The 20,069-nt window shown below is 49.0% G+C and overlaps 1 protein-coding gene across 1 annotated transcript; it reads left to right on the top strand.

Annotated features, from left to right (window-relative positions):
• The first annotated feature begins 369 nt into the window (after positions 1 to 369).
• On the top strand, positions 370 to 13,942 carry SHMT1 (serine hydroxymethyltransferase 1). The gene is made up of 11 exons (XM_056866213.1): positions 370 to 471; positions 1,383 to 1,528; positions 4,544 to 4,659; positions 5,116 to 5,276; positions 6,981 to 7,062; positions 7,492 to 7,704; positions 9,005 to 9,121; positions 10,190 to 10,312; positions 11,732 to 11,848; positions 12,572 to 12,682; positions 13,769 to 13,942. The coding sequence occupies exons 1-11, from the start codon at positions 370 to 372 to the stop codon at positions 13,939 to 13,941; spliced, it is 1,461 nt and encodes a 486-aa protein (XP_056722191.1). The 3' UTR covers position 13,942.
• Positions 13,943 to 20,069: the final 6,127 nt, after the last annotated feature.

Here is a 20,069-nt window from a genome sequence, read left to right on the forward strand (position 1 = left end):
TGGTTAAGAGCAGTGGTTTGGAGCAGTAGACTGGGATCTGGAGAACCGGGTTTGATTCCCCGCTCCTCCCCATGAGTGGCGGAGGCTAATCTGGTGAACGGGATTGGTTTCCCCACTCCTACGCCTGAAGCCAGCTGGGTGACCTGGGGCTAGTCACAGCTCTCTCCGCCCCACCTGCCTCACAGGGTGATGGTTGTGAGGAGGGGGAGGGAAGGGGATTGCAAGCCGGTTTGATTCTGCCTTAAGCGGTAGAGGAAGTCGGCATATAAAAATGAACTCCTCCTCCTCCTCCTCCTCCCTTGTTCTGCAAATCCTCCCTTGTAACCTTTCTTTTCTCACCCTGTGATAGAACGGAGGGGGCAAAGAGCCATGGCCGACGTCACCAACGCTGATGGCGACCGTATCAGCCCAGAGCTCTGGACCTCTCATAACGCGATGGTGGTGGAACCTTTGGACACCAACGACCCAGAGGTTAGAAGGTTGCATTGATCCTGCCGGGAGAGCTTAAAGGACGTCACCGTCACGAGAACTGGGAAGCCAAGGGCGTCGCGGGGAGGGGAGGGAGGCCGGGAAGGGATTATTGACGTCGGTACAGTGACGCCGTTCATTGAGAAATTTGTAGCCGGTTTGGCTCGAACCCTTCCCGGATTTGAACACTTCCCACTGGGGCTCCAGTGTCATTTGGTTTACTTTTCCCATTATTGGTGTAACAATTGGCTAAGAGTTTGGGGTTGAAAAAGCCCCGTTCAGATCTCATCTTGGGTATAATAGCAGTTCAGTCCTTTTAAAAAATTCCCTAAGTAGATGATCTCACACTTTATATAGAAGAATAAGAAGAAGTTTTGGTTTTTATATGCCCCTAAGTCCATAAGTAGATGATCTCACACTTTATATAGAAGAATAAGAAGAGGTTTTGGTTTTTATATGCCGACTTTCTCTACCACTGAAGGGAGAATCCAACTGGATTACAATCACCTTCCCTTCCCCTCCGCACAACAGACACCCTGGGAGGTAGGCGGGGCTGAGAGAGTTCGGAGAGAACTGTGACTAGCCCAAGGTCACCCAGCTGGCTTCATGTGGAAGAGTGGGGAATTGAACCTGGTTCTCCAGATTAGAGTCCACAGCTCATGTGGAAGAGTGGGGAATTGAACCGGTTCTCCAGATTACAGTCCGCCGCTCAGGTGGAGGAGTGGGGAAACCAGATTAGAGTCCACGGCTCATGTGGAGGAGTGGGGGATCGAACCCGGTTCTCCAGATTAGAGTCCGCTGCTCCTAACCACTACACCACGCAACCTTTGCTCCCACCCTGCTAAACAACTTTGGGGGGTTTCTTCCGGGGGGGCGGACGAGGCCATGAGAATACGTTTCCTCCTCTTGCGAAGGTGTACGAGATCATCCGGAAGGAGAAGCAGCGGCAGCGGCTCGGGCTGGAGCTGATCGCGTCGGAGAACTTTGCGAGTCGAGCGGTCCTGGAAGCCCTGGGCTCCTGTATGAACAACAAGTATTCAGAAGGCTACCCGGGGCAAAGGTGGGCCGGGAAGGGGGGCTTCTTGCGTTTTAGCCCAGGCCGTGCCGAAGAAAAATGACCTGTCTTCTCTCGCAGGGGTGGAGGCGTTGGTTTGCGGGTCCCTCCCGGCGCCCCGTTGTTCAGATGTACCTTCAGAGGACTCGCCCGCAAAAACAAAATATTTATTTCTTTAATTCATTTATACCCCGCCTTTCTCCCCAACGGGGACCCCAAGGGGGCTTACGTCATTCTCCTCTTGTATCCTCACAACAACCCTGTGAGGTAGGCTAGGCCGAGAGTGTGTGTGACTGGCCCACGGTCGCCCAGCTAGCTTCCGTGGGGATTTGAATGTTTTCTGTTCCCTTTTTAATAGTCCAAATCCAGGATCCGTTCACTTTTTATAGTCCAAATTTAATAGTTCAAATCCAGGATCCGTTCACTTTTTATAGTCCAAATTTAATAGTCCAAATCCAGGATCCGTTCATTTTTATAGTCCAAATTTAATAGTCCAAATCCAGGATCCGTTCACTTTTTATAGTCCAAATTTAATAGTCCAAATCCAGGATCCGTTCACTTTTTATAGTCCAAATTTAATAGTTCAAATCCAGGATCCGTTCACTTTTTATAGTCCAAATTTAATAGTCCAAATCCAGGATCCGTTCATTTTTATAGTCCAAATTTAATAGTCCAAATCCAGGATCCGTTCACTTTTTATAGTCCAAATTTAATAGTCCAAATCCAGGATCCGTTCACTTTTTATAGTCCAAATTTAATAGTCCAAATCCAGGATCCGTTCATTTTTATAGTCCAAATTTAATAGTCCAAATCCAGGATCCGTTCATTTTTATAGTCCAAATTTAATAGTCCAAATCCAGGATCCGTTCACTTTTTATAGTCCAAATTTAATAGTCCAAATCCAGGATCCGTTCACTTTTTATAGTCCAAATTTAATAGTTCAAATCCAGGATCCGTTCATTTTTATAGTCCAAATTTAATAGTCCAAATCCAGGATCCGTTCACTTTTTATAGTCCAAATTTAATAGTCCAAATCCAGGATCCGTTCACTTTTTATAGTCCAAATTTAATAGTCCAAATCCAGGATCCGTTCACTTTTTATAGTCCAAATTTAATAGTTCAAATCCAGGATCCGTTCATTTTTATAGTCCAAATTTAATAGTCCAAATCCAGGATCCGTTCACTTTTTATAGTCCAAATTTAATAGTCCAAATCCAGGATCCGTTCACTTTTTATAGTCCAAATTTAATAGTCCAAATCCAGGATCCGTTCACTTTTTATAGTCCAAATTTAATAGTTCAAATCCAGGATCCGTTCATTTTTATAGTCCAAATTTAATAGTCCAAATCCAGGATCCGTTCATTTTTATAGTCCAAATTTAATAGTCCAAATCCAGGATCCGTTCATTTTTATAGTCCAAATTTAATAGTCCAAATCCAGGATCCGTTCATTTTTATAGTCCAAATTTAATAGTCCAAATCCAGGATCCGTTCACTTTTTATAGTCCAAATTTAATAGTCCAAATCCAGGATCCGTTCATTTTTATAGTCCAAATTTAATAGTCCAAATCCAGGATCCGTTCATTTTTATAGTCCAAATTTAATAGTCCAAATCCAGGATCCGTTCACTTTTTATAGTCCAAATTTAATAGTCCAAATCCAGGATCCGTTCACTTTTTATAGTCCAAATTTAATAGTTCAAATCCAGGATCCGTTCACTTTTTATAGTCCAAATTTAATAGTCCAAATCCAGGATCCGTTCATTTTTATAGTCCAAATTTAATAGTCCAAATCCAGGATCCGTTCACTTTTTATAGTCCAAATTTAATAGTCCAAATCCAGGATCCGTTCACTTTTTATAGTCCAAATTTAATAGTCCAAATCCAGGATCCGTTCACTTTTTATAGTCCAAATTTAATAGTCCAAATCCAGGATCCGTTCATTTTTATAGTCCAAACTTAATAGTCCAAATCCAGGATCCGTTCATTTTTATAGTCCAAATTTAATAGTCCAAATCCAGGATCCGTTCATTTTTATAGTCCAAATTTAATAGTCCAAATCCAGGATCCGTTCACTTTTTATAGTCCAAATTTAATAGTCCAAATCCAGGTGCATCCTTTCCAAATGCATGCATAATTTGCATGGATTTAATGTGCATTATGAAATGTTTTATTTACTTCATTAACATCCTGCCTTCTTCCCCCATGGGGACCCAAAGCGGCTTGCCTCGGTCTCCTCATCTCCTTTTTCTCCTCACAACAACCCTGTGAGGTAGCTTAGGCTGAGAGTACGTGACTGTCCCGAGGTCACCCAGCCAGCTTCCGTGGCAGAATGCGGAATTCGAACCTGGGTATAGACCACCTTTAAAGAAGGGACTGTAGTTCAAAGAGAAAGCACCCGCTTAGCATGCAGAAGGTCCCGGGTTCGAATCTTGCACATCTCCAGTTAAGAGGGTCAGGTGAAAGATCTTTACCTGGAAAGCCGCGGCAATGCAAGCCGCTTCATTCACCGCTTCATTTATACCCTGCTTTTCTCCCCAGTGAAGACCCAAAGCAGTTTACAACAACATTCTCCTCTCCTTCCATTTTTGTCCTCAAAACAGCCTTGTGAGGTAGGCTAGGCCGGGCTGGGGTCACCCAGCGAACCTCCATGGAAGAGCAGGGATTCGAACCTGGGTCTCCCAGATTCAGCCTGGCATAGCCCTTAGAGCAGGGGTGTCGAGCTCCATTGTTACGAGGGCTGGATATGACATAAATGTCATGCGGTCAAGCCGGGCCAGGCCTCACCAGCCCAGATCGGGACTGGGGGGGAGGCGGTTGGCTCACGTGCCGGATAAGAGCTCTCAAGGGGCCAGATCCGGCCTGCGGCCCTCATGTTTGACACCCCTGAGTTAGAGTGTCAGAGTAGGATCCGGGAGACCCTGCTGAATCTGGATCGGATGGCTCCGCACAAACAGAAATGGAGACCCTGAGTCGCTTCTGTGATATAATAAAATATAATAAAAAAACGTCCTTCTCTTTAGATACTACGGCGGGACGGAGTTTGTGGACGAACTGGAGAGGCTGTGCCAGAAGCGGGCTTTGGAGGCTTATGGGCTGGACCCTCAGAAATGGGGCGTCAACGTCCAGCCCTATTCAGGTAATCCCCAACCCAGTCTTTTCTTTTAGGCGTCCTGAGCCAGGGACAGTTTTGGCCCGTTGAACAAAACCAGAAGGGGACGGCAGGGTGGGAGGGGGTGCCCGCATTCCCCGTTTCAAGCGTGGAGAAGGACCTGCCGCCCCGTAGCCCTAAAAGCGAGGGGAACGTTTTTATGGCTCAGCGCCAGGCGTGCAGAAACTTTGGGGCAGCTGGGTCGGTCTGCAGTAGAAGAGGAATATTTCCTACATTGTGCAGGGGGTTGGACTAGGTGACCCTGGTGGTCCCTTCCAACTCTATGATCCTATGATAAAGAAAGGAAACGCAATCTGTTCTCGGTCGGTGTCCTAAATGTCGTGGGTGTGCAAAACCAACAGATAGAGAGCAGCTTCTACTTAGGAGGAGACTGTATGTTCCTTCCTCCGGCTCCTTGCGCTCAGGGTTTCCGTTCTGCCTTAGGGTCTCCCGCCAACTTTGCCGTCTACACCGCCTTGGTGGAACCCCACGGCAGAATCATGGGGCTGGATCTGCCCGACGGGGGTCACCTGACGCACGGCTTCATGACCGACAAGAAGAAGATCTCGGCCACCTCCATCTTCTTTGAATCCATGCCGTACAAGGTAAGCGGCAACCCGTGCCTGGCGATGGTGTTCCTTTCCCAGAGAGATCTGAGTTCGAGTTCTGCCCTTCCAGAAATGACCCAAAGTGTTGGATCTGAGCTCTGTTACATGAAGCACAGCTGCCAGTTAAAACAAAGCGCAGGAGAAACTCAAACCCAAATTTGGGTAATCGGGGGATATGGATTTGAGGGCACTTGGTCACTGCCTAGGTAGGGGAACTTCAGTGAATCCTCTCTCTATGCCTTCTCGTGTTCCACAATGGAAGAAAGGGAGAATATAATAAGAATGCATCTACACTCTACCTACTGGGCAACATTGCTTCTCAGGCCAGCTGGTGCCAGGAACTGTTGATGGATAAAAGATGAGAACATAAAAGCCCTGCTGGATCAGACCAAGGCCCATCAAGTCCAACAGTCTGTTCACACAGTGGCCAACCAGGTGCCTCTAGGAAGCCCACAAGCAAGGCGACTGCAGCAGCATTTATCCTGCCTGGGTTCCACAGCACCTAATACCATAGGCCTGCTCCTCTGAGACAGGAGAGAATAGGTGTGCATCATGACTAGTACCCATTTTGACTAGTAGCCATGGATAGCCCTCCATGAATATGTCCGCTCCCTTCTTCAAGCCTTCCAATTTAGCAGCCATCACCACTTCCTGGGGCAGGGAGTTCCACAACTGAACTCTGCGTTAAGAAATACTCCCTTTTATGAGTTTTGAATCTCTCACCCTCCAGCTTCAGCAGATGACCCCACGTTCTAGTATTATGAGAGAGGGAGAAAAGCTTCTTCCTGTCCACTCTCTCCATGCCATGCATAATTTTATAGACCTCTGCCATGTCTCCCCTTGCCTTCTTTCCAAGCTAAACAGCCCTAAGTGTTTCAACTGCTCCTCATAGGGCAGTTGCTCTTGTCCCTTGATCATTTTGGTTGCTCTTTTCTGCACCTTCTCAAGCTCTGCAATATCCTTTTTTGGTGTGGTGACCAGAACTCTACACGGTATTCCAAGTGTGGTCTCACCATAGATTTGTACAAGGATAGACAGCTATCTCTACACTAACAAATTAAAGTGAAGTCCAGCAGCATCTTTGAGGTTTCACAGAATTTATTCTAGCAGAGTTTTTTGTGATCCAGCTTTCACTTCATCAGATCCACGGAGTGTATCTTCATTAGGCAGATAACATGTATGCTACAAGCTGATTATCTGCAACTTTTAATATGCATGCATCTGATTAATGGACAAACACTTCATGCATCTGATGAAGTGAGCCTTTAACTTGCAAAAGCTTTCCCCCCAAAGCAGCTCATGTTGTTCTCCTCTCCTTCATTGTATCCTTGCAACGACCATGTGAGGTAGGATGGGCCGAGAATGTGTGATTGCCCAAGATCATCAGCGAGCTTCCGTGGAAGAGTGGGGGGATTCAAACGCGAGTCTCCCAGATCTTGGCCCGACACTGACACAGCATGCTGGTGGGTTGGGTTTTGAGTAAGGAGAATAATCCTCGCGCACACAAGGTACTAACGTTCAATGAAGGTGTTGTGTTGTGGGAAAAGGCCTTCTAAAGCCAGTGTATGCAACCAAAGTTCTGACCTGGTGGATTACATTACCGATACCCGGCCCTGCCTCCTTAGACCATTATCTTGCTATCTATCTGCACGAGCTGGAAGTGCTGCCCTGGTTTATTTCCCCTCTTGTCCGTGCCTCCAGGTCAACCCTGAAACGGGTTATATCAACTATGACCGATTAGAGGAGAACGCACGCCTGTTCCATCCGAAACTGATAATTGCAGGTAATAATCTGGAGAAAAGCGAATTTCTGAATTCGGAAGAGCTCTTCCGACACCCTGGAGATTCCACGGTGTGTCCTCCATGTCGGGAGAATTATTGGATAATCTAGCCTGGGGTGTCAAACGTAAGGCCCGCAGGCTGGATCCAGCCCCTTGAGAGCTCTTACCCAGCCCGCAAGCCAGCCGAGACAGCAAACCCCCATCCCCGGATCTGGGCTGGCGAGGCATGGCCCGGCCTGACCAAGCGACATTTCTATGATATCCAGCCCCTCGTAACAACTGAGTCTGACACCCCTAATCTAGCATCTCCAAAGCATCTTTGCTTCTCTCCTGCTTCTTTCTGTGGGAGAAAAAATCCGTCTTGGTTAAAATAAAGAACAGGCTGCCCCCTCATTCTTTTCCATCCGGTTAACTGTCTTGTTTTTGCCATAGGGGTCAGCTGCTACTCGCGTAACCTGGAATACGCCCGCCTGAGGAAGATCGCTGATGAGAACAGCGCGTACCTGATGGCCGACATGGCCCATATCAGTGGCTTGGTGGCCGCCGGAGTGGTGCCGTCGCCCTTCGAGCACTGCGATGTGGTCTCCACCACGACCCACAAAACCTTACGGGGGTGCCGGGCGGGCATGATCTTCTACAGGAAAGGTGAGGGTCACGGTGCAACTGAATGCCGGTTCACAGGCATGAGGCTAGACGTAGCGAATGACTGGAACAGTCACCGGAGAATTGGATGATACCCATGATTTCCATGTTTCGCTGAAGCATGTAGGAAAGGGGCTTACACCAACAACAAAGGGGGGAAAAAACCTTAACCCTAAAAACAACAGAATTAAGTACCCAAAGTTCAAGGAAAAATCAACATTCAGGGCCAAAGATTATATAATGTAAAGGTTATATCAGTATAAAATATGTATATATTGATTACTTGCTAAAGTTAATAACATATATAAGGTTCTGCAATAGCCTACCAAAGCCAGCGTGCCGTAGTGGTTAAGAGCGGTGGTTTGGAGTGGTGGACTCTGATCTGGAGAACTGGGTTCGATTCCCCACTCCTCCACATGAGCAGCGGAGGCTAATCTGGTGAACTGGATTTGTTTCCCCACCCCTACACATGAAGACTGCTAGGTGACCTTGGGCTTGTCACAGCTCTCTCAGCCCCACCTACCTCACAGGGTGTCTGTTGTGGGGAGGGGAAGGCGACTGTAAGCTGGTTTGAGTCTCCCTTAAGTGGTAGAGAAAGTCAGCATATAAAAACCAACTTTTCATATTCGTGTAAACATATACCACAAATCGACATACAATCACAGAATTAGACTTTGACCAAACCCGTTTTGACCTGGTTAGTACTTGGATGGGAGACCACCAAGGAAGTCCAGGGTTGCTACACAGAGGCAGGCAATTGCAAACCACCTCTATTTGTCTCAGCCCTGTCCTGGTGACCCAGGCTAGCCTGATCTCAGAAGCTAAGCAGGGTCAGCCTTGGTTAATATTTGGGTGGGAGCCCACCAAGGTGGTCAAAACAGTCACCATTCCAGATGACAAATGTACATGACTTTCCGAAAATCTTCATGACTGTAGGTACGCTGTGCTCTTCAAAACTTCATCTGTTTGACGCTTCCATACAAACGGGCAACTAACCCCCGTGTGTGTTTCCCTCTTAAATGAGATGTTATATTTCAGCCATAAATACAGTTGTCAAAACATCATAGTTATAAAGGTGTCTCTAAGTCTGGAGCAGTTATAAAGGGGCTTATCCTGAATCGGATCGCTGTTCCACCTTGCCCAGTACTGCCATTGATATTATTCAGCCTTTTTTTGGGGCGGGGGCGGGGAATGGAGACGGACAGACATGGGGAACGGAAGGTCGGGATTGACAGACTCGGGAGAGGGGGCAGCTTGGAGCATCATTCCAGCGACCGCTGCCTTTCTCCCGTTTTTTCCCCAGGTGCTCGGAGTGTGGACCCCAAAACTGGAAAGGAAGTCCCGTACAACTTCGAAAGCCTCATTAATCAAGCCGTGTTTCCGGGGTTGCAGGGAGGGCCTCACAACCACGCCATTGCAGGTGAGAGGGTCTCCACATTCCAGACTACAAAAACATGGCAGGGTAAAGGTTCACGGGGTCCTCCAGCAAAACCAAAAGTGGCCCGTGCACCTGTGTTATCTGGAGGAAGGTTATCATTCCCCTGTCCTGTCCTTTCATGGTTTCAGTTTTTCCCTCCTGTTAATAGCACTGCTTAAAATCTTTGGACACTCTCCCATTCTGACTGCAAGACATACCTCGGAAGCTAAGCAGGGTCGGCCCTGGTTAGTATTTGGATGGGAGACCAGCAAGGAAGTCCAGGGTCGCTACGCAGAGGAAGGCAATGGCAAACCACCTCTGTCTGTTTCTGCTCTAACCTGGATGGCCTGGGCTAGCCCTGTCTCATCAGATCTCAGATGCTAAGCAGGGTTGGGCCTGGTTACCACTTGGATTGGAGACCACCAAGGAAGTCCAGGGTTGCTTCTCAGAGGCAGGCAAGAGCAAACCACCTCTGTTTGTCTCTTGCCCTGACCTGGATGGCCCAGGCTAGCCCAATCTCATCAGATCTCAGAAGCTAAGCAGGATCAGCCCTGGTCAGCACTTGGATGGGAGACCCCCAAGGAAGTCCAGGGTTGCTACGCCGAGGCAGGCAATGGCAAACCACCTCTGAACATCTCCTGCTCACCTGGATGGCCCAGGCTAGCCTGATCTCATCAGATCTTGGAAGCTAAGCAGGGTTGGGCCTGGTTACCACTTGGATGGGAGACCACCAAGGAAGTCCAGAGTTGCTTCTCAGAGGCAGGCAAGGGCAAACCACCTCTGTTCGTCTCTTGCCCTGACCTGGATGACCCAGGCTAGCCTGATCTCGTCAGGTCTCAGAAGCTAAGTAGGGTCAGCCCTGGTTAGTACTTGGATGGGAGACCACCAAGGAAGTCCAGGGTTGCTATGCAGAGGCAGGCGATGACAAAACACCTCTGTTCCCGTCTCGCCTTGAAAACCCTACGGCGTTGCCATAAGTCAGCTGCGATTTGACAGCACTTCCCACCACCGCGTACCCCCAAATGCGTTGCCTCCGCTCTTTCCCAATCGTACTCTTTTTCTTTTGGCCAGGAATTGCCGTCGCCCTCAAGCAAGCCATGACCCCGGAATTCAAAATTTACCAGAAGCAGGTGGTCGCCAACTGCAAAGCTCTGGCGAAGGCGCTCATGGCCTTGGGGTACCACATTGTGACCGGTGAGAAGCGACCGGCGGGCGGACCGTGTATCGCTCTGGATCTTGTTTGCTGGGGGAGGGTGGAAATGCCAATAATTATCATTAGCGTTTGTAGGCTAGTTCCAGCATTCAGAGAATTTCAGATGCGTTAGCACAGGCTTGCAGGTTAGAATGGGTTAGAGGTATTATCCCCAAATTGTACAGCAGGGAACTGAACCCGGGAGGTTCTCCAGAGGTCCACCACCCTGCCCCTACATAAATAATACTTAAATGAATTCTGTCTGCAAGTTGTTCCTTTTGAAATCTGTATGATTTGAGCAGAGTACAGATCACTGTAAATATTTTGGGAGAGCCAGCTTGGTGTCGGGGTTAAGGGTGGTGGACTGTAATCCGGTGAACGGGTTCGATTCCCCACTCCTCCACATGAAGCCTGCAGGGTGACCTTGGGCCAGTCACAGTTCTCTCCGAACTCTCTCAGCCCCACCTACCTCACAAGGTGCCTGTTGCAGGGAGAGGAAGGCGATTGTAAGCTGTTTTGAAACTCCTTAAAGGTAACGAAAAGCAGGGTATAAAAACCAACTCTTTTAAGAAGGCCAATGCAATTCTGGGGTGCATCAATAGGAGTATTGTGTCTAGATCAAGGGAAGTAATACTACCACTGTAGTCTGCATTGGTCAGACCTCACTTGGAATACTGTGTCCAGTTTTGGGCTCCACAATTTAAGAAGGATGTTGACAAGTTGGAGCGTGTCCAGAGGAGAGCGACCAGAATGGTCAAAGGTCTCGAATCCATGCCCTTTGAGGAGAGACTTAGGGAGTTGGGTTTGTTTAGTCTGGAGAAGAGAAGGTTGAGGGGAGACATGATAGCCATGTTTAAATATTGGAAGGGATGTCATGTTGACGAGGGAACTAGCTTGTTCTCTGTTGCTCCAGAGACTAGGACACGGAGTAATGGATTTAAACTAAGAGAAAAGCGATTCCACCTAAGCATTAGGAAGAACGTTTTGACGGTGAGGGCTGTTGGACGGTGGAATGCGCTGCCTCGGAGGGTGGTGGAGTCCCCGTCTTTGGAGGTCTTTAAGCAGAGGCTAGATGGCCATCTGTCGGGAGTGCTTTGATTGTGGGATCCTGCATGGCGGGGGGAGGGTTGGGGTCACTGGGGATGTGGGGGGGGGTAGTTGTTAATTTCCTGCATTGTGCAGGGGGTTGGACTAGATGACCCTGGTGGTCCCTTCCAACTCTGTGATTCTGTGATTCCTGAGGAGGAGTGGGGAGTTGAACCTGGTTCTCCAGATTAGAGTCTGCTGCTCTTAACTACTACACCATGCAGGGAGGGAGAAAGAGTCTCTTGCCTACGGCCACCTTGTTAAGACCATGATTCTAACATGGTGGGTTCTGAGTGCCTTTTCTCACCTTTCTCTTGGGGGGGGGCATCTTCCAGGGGGGTCCGACAACCATCTAATCCTGGTGGACCTGCGGAGCCGAGGAACAGATGGCGGGCGGGCAGAACGGGTGCTCGAGCTGTGCTCGATCGCGTGCAACAAGAACACCTGCCCAGGTGAGGAGGGGGGAGGCCGGGGGGGGGGAGGTTTCTCTTGCGGAGGTGGTTTGCCATTGCCGGCCTCTGCGTAGCAACCCTGGACTTCCTTGGCAGTCTTCCCATCCAAGCGCTAACCAGAACCAACCAGGCTTAGCTTTTGAGATCTGACGAGATCGGGCTAGACTGGGCCATCCAGGTCATAAGAACATAAGAAAAGCCCTGCTGGATCAGACCGAGGCCCATCAAGTCCAGCAGTGTGTCCACTCAGTGGCAAACCAGGTGCCTCCAGGAAGCCCACAAACAAGGCTGTGGCAGCATTTATCCTGCCTGGCTTCCATGGCTCCTAATAATAGACAGGCTCCTCTAATACTGGAGAGAATAGGTATGCATCATGACTAGTATCCATGTTGACTAGTAGCCATGAATAGCTCTATCCTCCATGAACATGTCCACTCCCCTCTTAAAGCCTTCCAAGTTGGCAGCCATCACCACATCCTGGGGCAGGGAGTTCCACAATTTAACTCTGCGTTGTGTGAAGAAATACTTCCTGTTCTATGCTTGGAGTCTCTCCCCCTCCAGTTTCAGCAGGTGACCCCGCGTTCTGGTATTATGAGAGAGGGAGAAAACTTCTCCCTGTCCACTCTCTCCATACCATGCATAATTTTATAGACCTCTGTCAGGTCAGGGCATCAGTGGAGTAAGTAAATAAATAAATAAATAAATGCATTTCTTCCTGCCTAGGGGACAAGAGTGCGCTGAGGCCCAGCGGGCTGAGATTAGGGACCCCGGCTCTGACCTCCAGGGGCTTCGTGGAAAAGGACTTCCAAAAAGTAGCTCACTTCATTCATAAAGGCAAGTATCCAAGTTCTGAAGTGGTGGGTGGGACTGGAGAGTTTGTTTTCTGTTTCCTGGCCGGCCGTTTAAAGTTTATTTTATTGATTGAATTCATTTATACCCTGGCTCTTTCCCCAGTGGGGACCCAAAGCAGCTTACATCATTCTCCTCCCCTCCGTTTTATCCTCACAACAACCCTGTGAGGTAGGTCAGGCTGAGAGACTGTGACTGGCCCAAGGCCACCCAGAGAGCTCCCGTGGCATGAGTGTGGGTTCCAACCCTGGTCTCCCTGATACTAGTCTGGCACTCTTAAGGACTACACCGCAGTGGCTGTAGTTCAGCCACTTCTGCTTTGCTAAAATCTGTGGCCTAGGGGGAGGGAATCTAATTCATGCCATCTTATTCCCTATTACTATGTAGGGGTGTGAAAGCTGGATGATGAAGAAAGTGGATAGGAAGAAAATAGATTCCTTCGAAATGTGGTGCTGGGGGAGAGGGTTACAGATCCCGTGGACTGCCCAAAAAACAAATCAGTGGGTTATAGATCAAATCAAGCCTGAACCGACCCTAGAAGCTAAAATGACTAAACTGAGGCTTATCGTATTTTGGTCACATTATGAGAAGACAAGAGTCACTGGAAAAGACAGTCATGCTAGGAAAAGTTGAGGGCAGCAGCAAAAGAGGAAGACCCAACAAGAGATGGATCGACTCTATGAAGGAAGCCACGGCCCTCAGTTTGCAAGACCTGAGCAAGGGTGTTAAGGATAGGATGTTTTGGAGGACACTGATTCAGAGGGGCGCCGTGAGTTGGAAGTGACTTGACAGTACTTAACACACACACACACACAGGGGGAGGTGTTTTTTCCCCAGTGTTAAGGCAAGGTCTACTTCCAGTCTCTTCCAGCTTCCCCTCTCGTTCTTAGCTGTCACTTGCACATGCCCAAAAACCCAAATTATTTTTTCCCTGGAATGCGTCAGTGTAGCTGAGTCAGAGTCTTCCTCCAGAACCAGAGCCAGCGTGCTGAATTTATTATTCCAGCTTACTACCCTGCTTTACCTGCTCTGTCCAATCGGTTTCCCTGCGTGCCTCTTGTCCTCCCGCAGGTATCGAGCTCACCTTGCGGGTCCAGAATGACATGAGCCCCAAAGCGACATTGCGGGAGTTTAAGGAGAAGCTGGTGTCCGACGAGAAGTACCAGGCGTCCCTGAAGTCCCTCAAGGAAGAGGTGGAGGTCTTTGCGGAGGCCTTCCCCATCCCCGGGTTGCCCGTTCTGTAAAGCGACGCGGCAGTTGCAACTGGAACGGCTGCGTTTCTTCTCAACCGTTAACCTGCCAATCTGTCCTCGGGTATTCTGGAGCCGGGAGGAAATAACAACCCACGCACCTGCGGTTGTTCCCTGAAATCAGTCATTGCTGTTCCTAAAAGCAGGGGCAGTTTTTAAATTTTTGCTTTTTATGCCCTTCTCCCCTCTGTGTAACATGCTGCCAAACGGCCGGATGACCAGGAGGAAACCGCCAGCTATCCAAAGAAGTGTTAAACCCTCTTGGCTTTTTAAAGTTATCAGCGGACATCCCAAAACACACCGTTTAGTGTTGCGTAAAGATTCCCAGAGAGAGATCACTATAGGTGGAAATTCCAGGCCGATAAACGGACAAGGAATCAGCCCCTTGCCAAAAAAAAGTTGATGTGCGAAATGGTATTCCAAGAAACTGTATAAGGGGAAAAAAACATGTGCTGATGGGGGGGGGGGAGATTTCAGCTTCTGTCAGTCGCCAAATAAATGCCAATCTGGGTTACATGTAGGGCTACAGTTTATTCATATGGGTTTTCGTTTTTTTCATACTGAAACTTATCTCTTGGAGGCAGTTGGCAAGCTGTGTGAAAAGTTGATTTTGGAGAGGTTGAGAGGGGTGGACATGTTCATGGAGGAGAGGGATATTCATGGCTACTAGTAAAAAGGGATACTACCGGTAGTCATGATGCATGCCTATTCTCTCCAGGATCAGAGGAGCTTGCCTATTATATCAGGTGCTGTGGAAGACAGGCAGGATGCTGCTGCTGCAGTCGTCTTGTTTGGGGGCTTCCTAGAGGCACCTGGTTGGCCACTGTGTGAACAGACTACTGGACTTGATGGGCCTGGGTCTGATCCAGCAGGGGCTTTCTTATGTTCTTGTGAACCTGGGGCTTGCACATCAGATGCAACTCCCAGACTGCCATTGCAGTACAGCGCAGAGATTTCCAATCATGCGCAAAGCAAAGGAGGTGCTTATAAAAGGTGCAGCTGGATTCGAATCTGGTAGCATCTCTGAGACCGGCAAGATTGTCGGGGTATGAGCTTTCGAGTCAAAACGCCCTTCGCCAGATCTGACAAAGGGAACTTTGAAGCCCGAAAGCTCAGACCCTGTCTTTAAGGGGAGGCTCAGTGATAGAGCATCTGCTTGGCATGCAGAAGGTCCCAGGTTCAATCCCCGGCATCTCCAGATAAAGGGACTAGGCAAGAAGATGATGTGAAAGACCTCTGCCTGAGACCCTAGAGAGCCGCTGCCGGTCTGAGTAGACAATACTGACTTCGATGGACCAAGGGTCTGATTCAGTAGAAGGCAGCTTTCTGTTTTCCTGGGCACGAATATAGCTGTTCTACTGCAGACCAACATAGCTGCCCTCTGGAACTATAAAAGGTACTGATTTCTTTAATGCCGACAGCTGTTCACAACGATTGTTCTCTGCAGAATAGCGATTGATGCCTGCGATCCTGCTAAAAGGGGAAGAGGGTTTTGGCATGTCCCCTTAAAAGCAAAGTCGATAAAACAGGCTGTTCTGCAGGGAGGCAAAATTCTGCCTCAAAATCTCAAAGCAGGGCCTGCCTCTGGAGCGTCTGAACTGCAAACTTAGAATCCTCCTGGGATCGCCCTCCCCGTCCCATTTTACCAGAACACACGACCCTGTTCGTATAGTCAGGACAATTTTTACTAGGCACAATAAAATTAAGAACGTAACCACAATATACGCCAAGGGTTATTATATATATATATATCAGCTTTTAAAAATACAACCAGTTTTTTAAATGTACATTTCAAAAATATCGGCCCGAATAAATAATTTTCCCCCCTCCCCCCAGCTTTTTTGTTTTAAATGTACACATTTTCATTCTAGTCGCCAGGTGTTTAAACATTCCCCCCCCCCCATTAAGCTCTTGTGCAAGTAAACACCCCAACAGCACTAAGGTACAAAAGGCATGCTGCTCCAGTTTTTGTCTTGTTTTGCCTAACTACTGCCTACACGGAGGGTGTGGTGTACACACAGGTAAGGGATGAGAACCTTAACATGCAGTCGTGGGGAGAAGGCGTTTGGAAAGGCGAGGAGGCGGTGCGGGGGACAGAGGAGCGTGTTTGGGGGCTGCCGCCGACCTCGTGGAGAGCAAGAGAGAGTGAGTTGGCGGACTAGAACAGCAAGACGCAGCGATATGGGGAAAAGGGCTGACCAATTCTCCGGCGCCCGAGAGGGATCGGCATTCTGACTGCGAGCGCATCAGCATCTGGACCGCTGATCCAGTGCTCGTCGCCGGGCAAAGCAAACCCGATTTGCGTGGGGACGATTAGGTCAGAGTTGCAACATTCCCACTTGGAGTAAGTCCAAGCCTTCTATATGACCCTCATGAGTTGCAGCAATTTTATGCTCAAAAACCACCTCATAATCACATGCCTGCTCAGTTCTGGAAGTGGCTCTGGTAAGCGCTCCTGAGCTGCTGACTATATTTAATAGGACGGCAGACGCCTCTGGGTGTCTGTAGCTGAATACGTGGGGTCAGTTTGTTGCATGCCCCCTCTAAAAAGAGGAAGGGACAAATCGTTCCTACTCAGATGCCTTGCAACACCTCTGGTTGGAAAAAATCTCTGGGTTTTTTTTGTGGGGGGTGGATGGGGGGGAAATGAGCACCGTTTCACGGGAACACAGTAGCACAAAGACAGGAAGTTAGGCACAAATCTGAATGCCCGAGCTGGGACGGCCAAAAAGACACACGGAAGGGCAACACACGGGTTTCCGGGGTGGGGGGGTCAACTATGCTTTCTTGGCTCTACAGCACATTGGGCAAAGGACTGCCACTGCGGGGGTTTTTTTTAACAGTTGTTCTGGCCTCTATGACCCCATGAATTCTTGTAAAAATCAAAGGTGCACGCTACTGGGTCCTCAACAGAGCCCCTGAACTATTGAGAACTGAGTCTGACGTTTGCGGTCGGTGGCTCTGTCGAGGAGTCCATCCTGTCAGCGCAAGCCGCTCACATTTGCGTTCGAGCGCATGCCGCTCATGGCGCCATCCAAAAGCAAAGTGACACCCTTCTAAGTCCGCTGATGTAAATGGGCTTAGAAGGGTGTAACTCAGATCAGGATGGCGCCGTTTGCATCCGCAAACTAAACAGAGATTGAAACCACAACTGAAGCGGGGGAGATTTAAGATTGACCTCAGCAGGGATTCCTCACACCGTTTCTAACTGGGCACGCTCTCAACAGCTTCTAGCCAGCGATTTGGCTGCGGATACGAAAGATGGGCTCTCTTCAGCTAAGGCATAAAAGAACTCTGAGAATAGAAGGCTGAATCCCAGACTGAACACCCACACGGCCTTACTGGATTCCCTCCACCTTCCCATCACAGGTGCCCAAATATGATGACACATTCCTGGCTTGTGGGGAAAATCTATATGGAAGGCTAGCATTACAAGGGCAATCATATTCTCAGACAAGCAGCCTCATATGCCAGCAAAGCAAGAAAAACCCCCTCCCCCTGTTAGGGGACCCTGTCCTCTTTCGCAGGCACAGACGGGGAAACGAGTCCCTCTCTGCTTCTGCTGTCCCCCAAAAGTGAATAACTAGAAATGAAACAACTTGCTTGAAGTTTAGGAGGATGGTTTAAAAAAACAAAAGACCAGGACCAGCCACGTCAGACAGGCACTATGGGGTTTCCTTCAGAAATACCATCCCCCAAAGCCTCAACCTCTGCGGGTCACCGCGATCCCATGACACTGGCTATTCCCTGCCTGACAAGCAGCAGCCTGTGAGATGGAACCGGAGCAAGGAAAACATACAGGATGTTAAGACATAAATATTCCCAGACATTGGGGAAAGGGAGTTGGCGAGCTGGCTACGAGGATCCAGTTTTGGGCACACCTTACGCCCCTCCCCTCAGCATCACCTTTCAGACAGTGCTACCCGCTAGCTCCCGTTAATAGTTATCGAGACTGGCTTCTTCCTTGTTAAACGTTTGGGGCTGTTCTCAAAACAGGAGGGGAAAAAGGCAAAAAGTAAACACAGGGAAGCCGATGCGTCTTTGACAAGCTTCGAGATGCGGCTGAGCGACGGCACGGGGTGGGGTTGCTCAATATGGCAGCCCGCTTGGGTTTTGATGCTACCGAGTCCAGAAAAGTGGACCGGAGCACGACAAAAAGATAACCCTGCCTACTCCCACACCATCGCGGCATCCACCGATGCAGGAGGGACTTGCGGTCCCTTCGCCTACTTAGGATCAGGATCCTGGCACAAATGGCGTTCCTCTGCGCCATCCCTTGAAAACCCTGCTGTTGTCTTGTGCTCAAATCCAGGTGCCGCATGTTTTTACTGAAGGGGTTCAAAAAGTGCAGCATTTGGATGAGAAATCTCCCTTTTGGAACGGGACTCCCTTTCTCTCCTCCTTCAAATAATAGTGCAGCTTTGGAAATTTCCAAGGATTCTTCAAACACTCCACCTGATATACCCAGGCCATGAAGCTCCCTCTAGAACATTGAGAAACTTTACATTCAAATCCCAGAATTCTGCCTCACATCATCACATTAAACAGAGGTTATAAAATATATATATAGGTTGTTCGATAGCGCTCTTGTAAAACTGTCACCTCTCCGCCCAGGCTGAAAGCCGCTCGACGCAGAAAATAGCATGGGGATGTTGAAAGACAGGAAACCCGGGGAATTTTGGGTCCCCTTGTTGGCATTTCCCTCTTCTGAAAAGGGATACCTAGCCAGCCCATATCTCCTGACTGTAGCCAAAAGAGGTCTAGATGACATGTCGCTTCCTCAGCGATCTCGTTTTCCTTGGACAAAAAGAAAGAAGAGTACTGATTCTATACAGGACCTCAAAGATTCATCAGCTCCGACCAGGCAGCTTCCAGCAGAGTCTGCGATGCGGGGAGGTATGTGGCGTCTGCAAAGTGGTGAGCCAGGGTGCTGGAGGCAACCGTTCCCACGACACTACGGCAGAGGTAGTAAAACCGTTGCATTGGCTTTGCCAGTGGCAAAGTCGAGCAACAGGACAAGAGTTGGGGAGCAGCGGGCGGCGATGCGGAACCCGAGGCCGGCAACGCCAGGGAGGGCGAAGCCGAGCCCAGCCTCCCAAAAAACCAGCATGCAAAAAGACACACGCAAAATAAAAATAAAATACAGCCTTGCTCCAGTAACATTCGTTCCCAATGACACCTGAGTGTGAGGGGGTAAGAGAACTGGGCAATACCACCCCCTCAAGAGCTCCCTTCAGCAGTGCATTATTTGGGGCAACTGCACAGGCCATTTTGCATGTTGTTAGAGAGAACCCAAAGGATACCCTTTGGTGGTCATTTTCTTTTTCGTTCTGCGAGCGGCAAAGACGGGTACAGGTTCCCCCTTTCCCTCTGGGAACAGCGGACTATCAGGCCATGGGGCGTTACATTCAAGCCATCAAAGACCTCTTTGTGCTTTCAAACATTCGGAAACAGACACAATCCTGCCACCTCCTGCCTCGCCACCCCAACACCTTCCACCTCTGCCAAGGATGCTCAGTTCCACGAGCCATCTTAACTCAGTGGTGCCTCTGTGAAGGAGACCCCATGAACCAGAAAGGGATTTTTGCGAGGTTCCGTTTGGGCAACCAAATTCTTATCTGTTCAGACCGTCAATTTCCATTTCCCATCCATTCACCTCCACTTCAAAATAAATAAATAAATCAGGTTTGCTATGCTCCCAAAAGCAGGTTTCTGCGACTTAGTTTCCAAAAGTGCCCACACAGGCCGCCACCCTGAAGATCACTCCCCCAACAGCATCTCTTCCAAGCAGACTCCCTGTTGTTACCCAGCTCCCGCTCCGTAAAGAAACAATTCCCCGCTCTCCCACACAAGACAGAATGGTTCCATTAAACAGTGATTTAGAAGCTGACGATATCTTTTTTTAAAAAAAAAAAGACAAAAAGAAGTGTGATGGAGATTTGCAAAGTCTCACTGGAACGAGGAGAGCTTTGCCCGTTCTCAGGACGCCCCCCCCCCCCCCGTATGGGTCCTTCTATACCACTTTACAGACTGTGTTCACACTGGAAGTGGGTGAAGGCCGGCAAGGAGCCACGGGTGAGCAGAGATGAATGTCGAGCCAGAGGACGTGGCGGGGTGAGGCC

Source organism: Euleptes europaea, chromosome 21 (genome assembly GCF_029931775.1).
Source record: "Euleptes europaea isolate rEulEur1 chromosome 21, rEulEur1.hap1, whole genome shotgun sequence".
Lineage (NCBI taxonomy): Eukaryota > Metazoa > Chordata > Lepidosauria > Squamata > Sphaerodactylidae > Euleptes > Euleptes europaea.

Bases quoted from the DNA above. Each gene is read 5' to 3' on its own strand.
- SHMT1 (XM_056866213.1), top strand. From the start codon at position 370: ATGGCCGACGTCACCAACGCTGATGGCGACCGTATCAGCCCAGAGCTC. The intron at 7,063-7,491 runs GTAATAATCTGG...TTTTTGCCATAG, and splicing joins TCCGAAACTGATAATTGCAG to GGGTCAGCTGCTACTCGCGT. The intron at 10,313-11,731 runs GTGAGAAGCGAC...GGCATCTTCCAG, and splicing joins GGGGTACCACATTGTGACCG to GGGGGTCCGACAACCATCTA.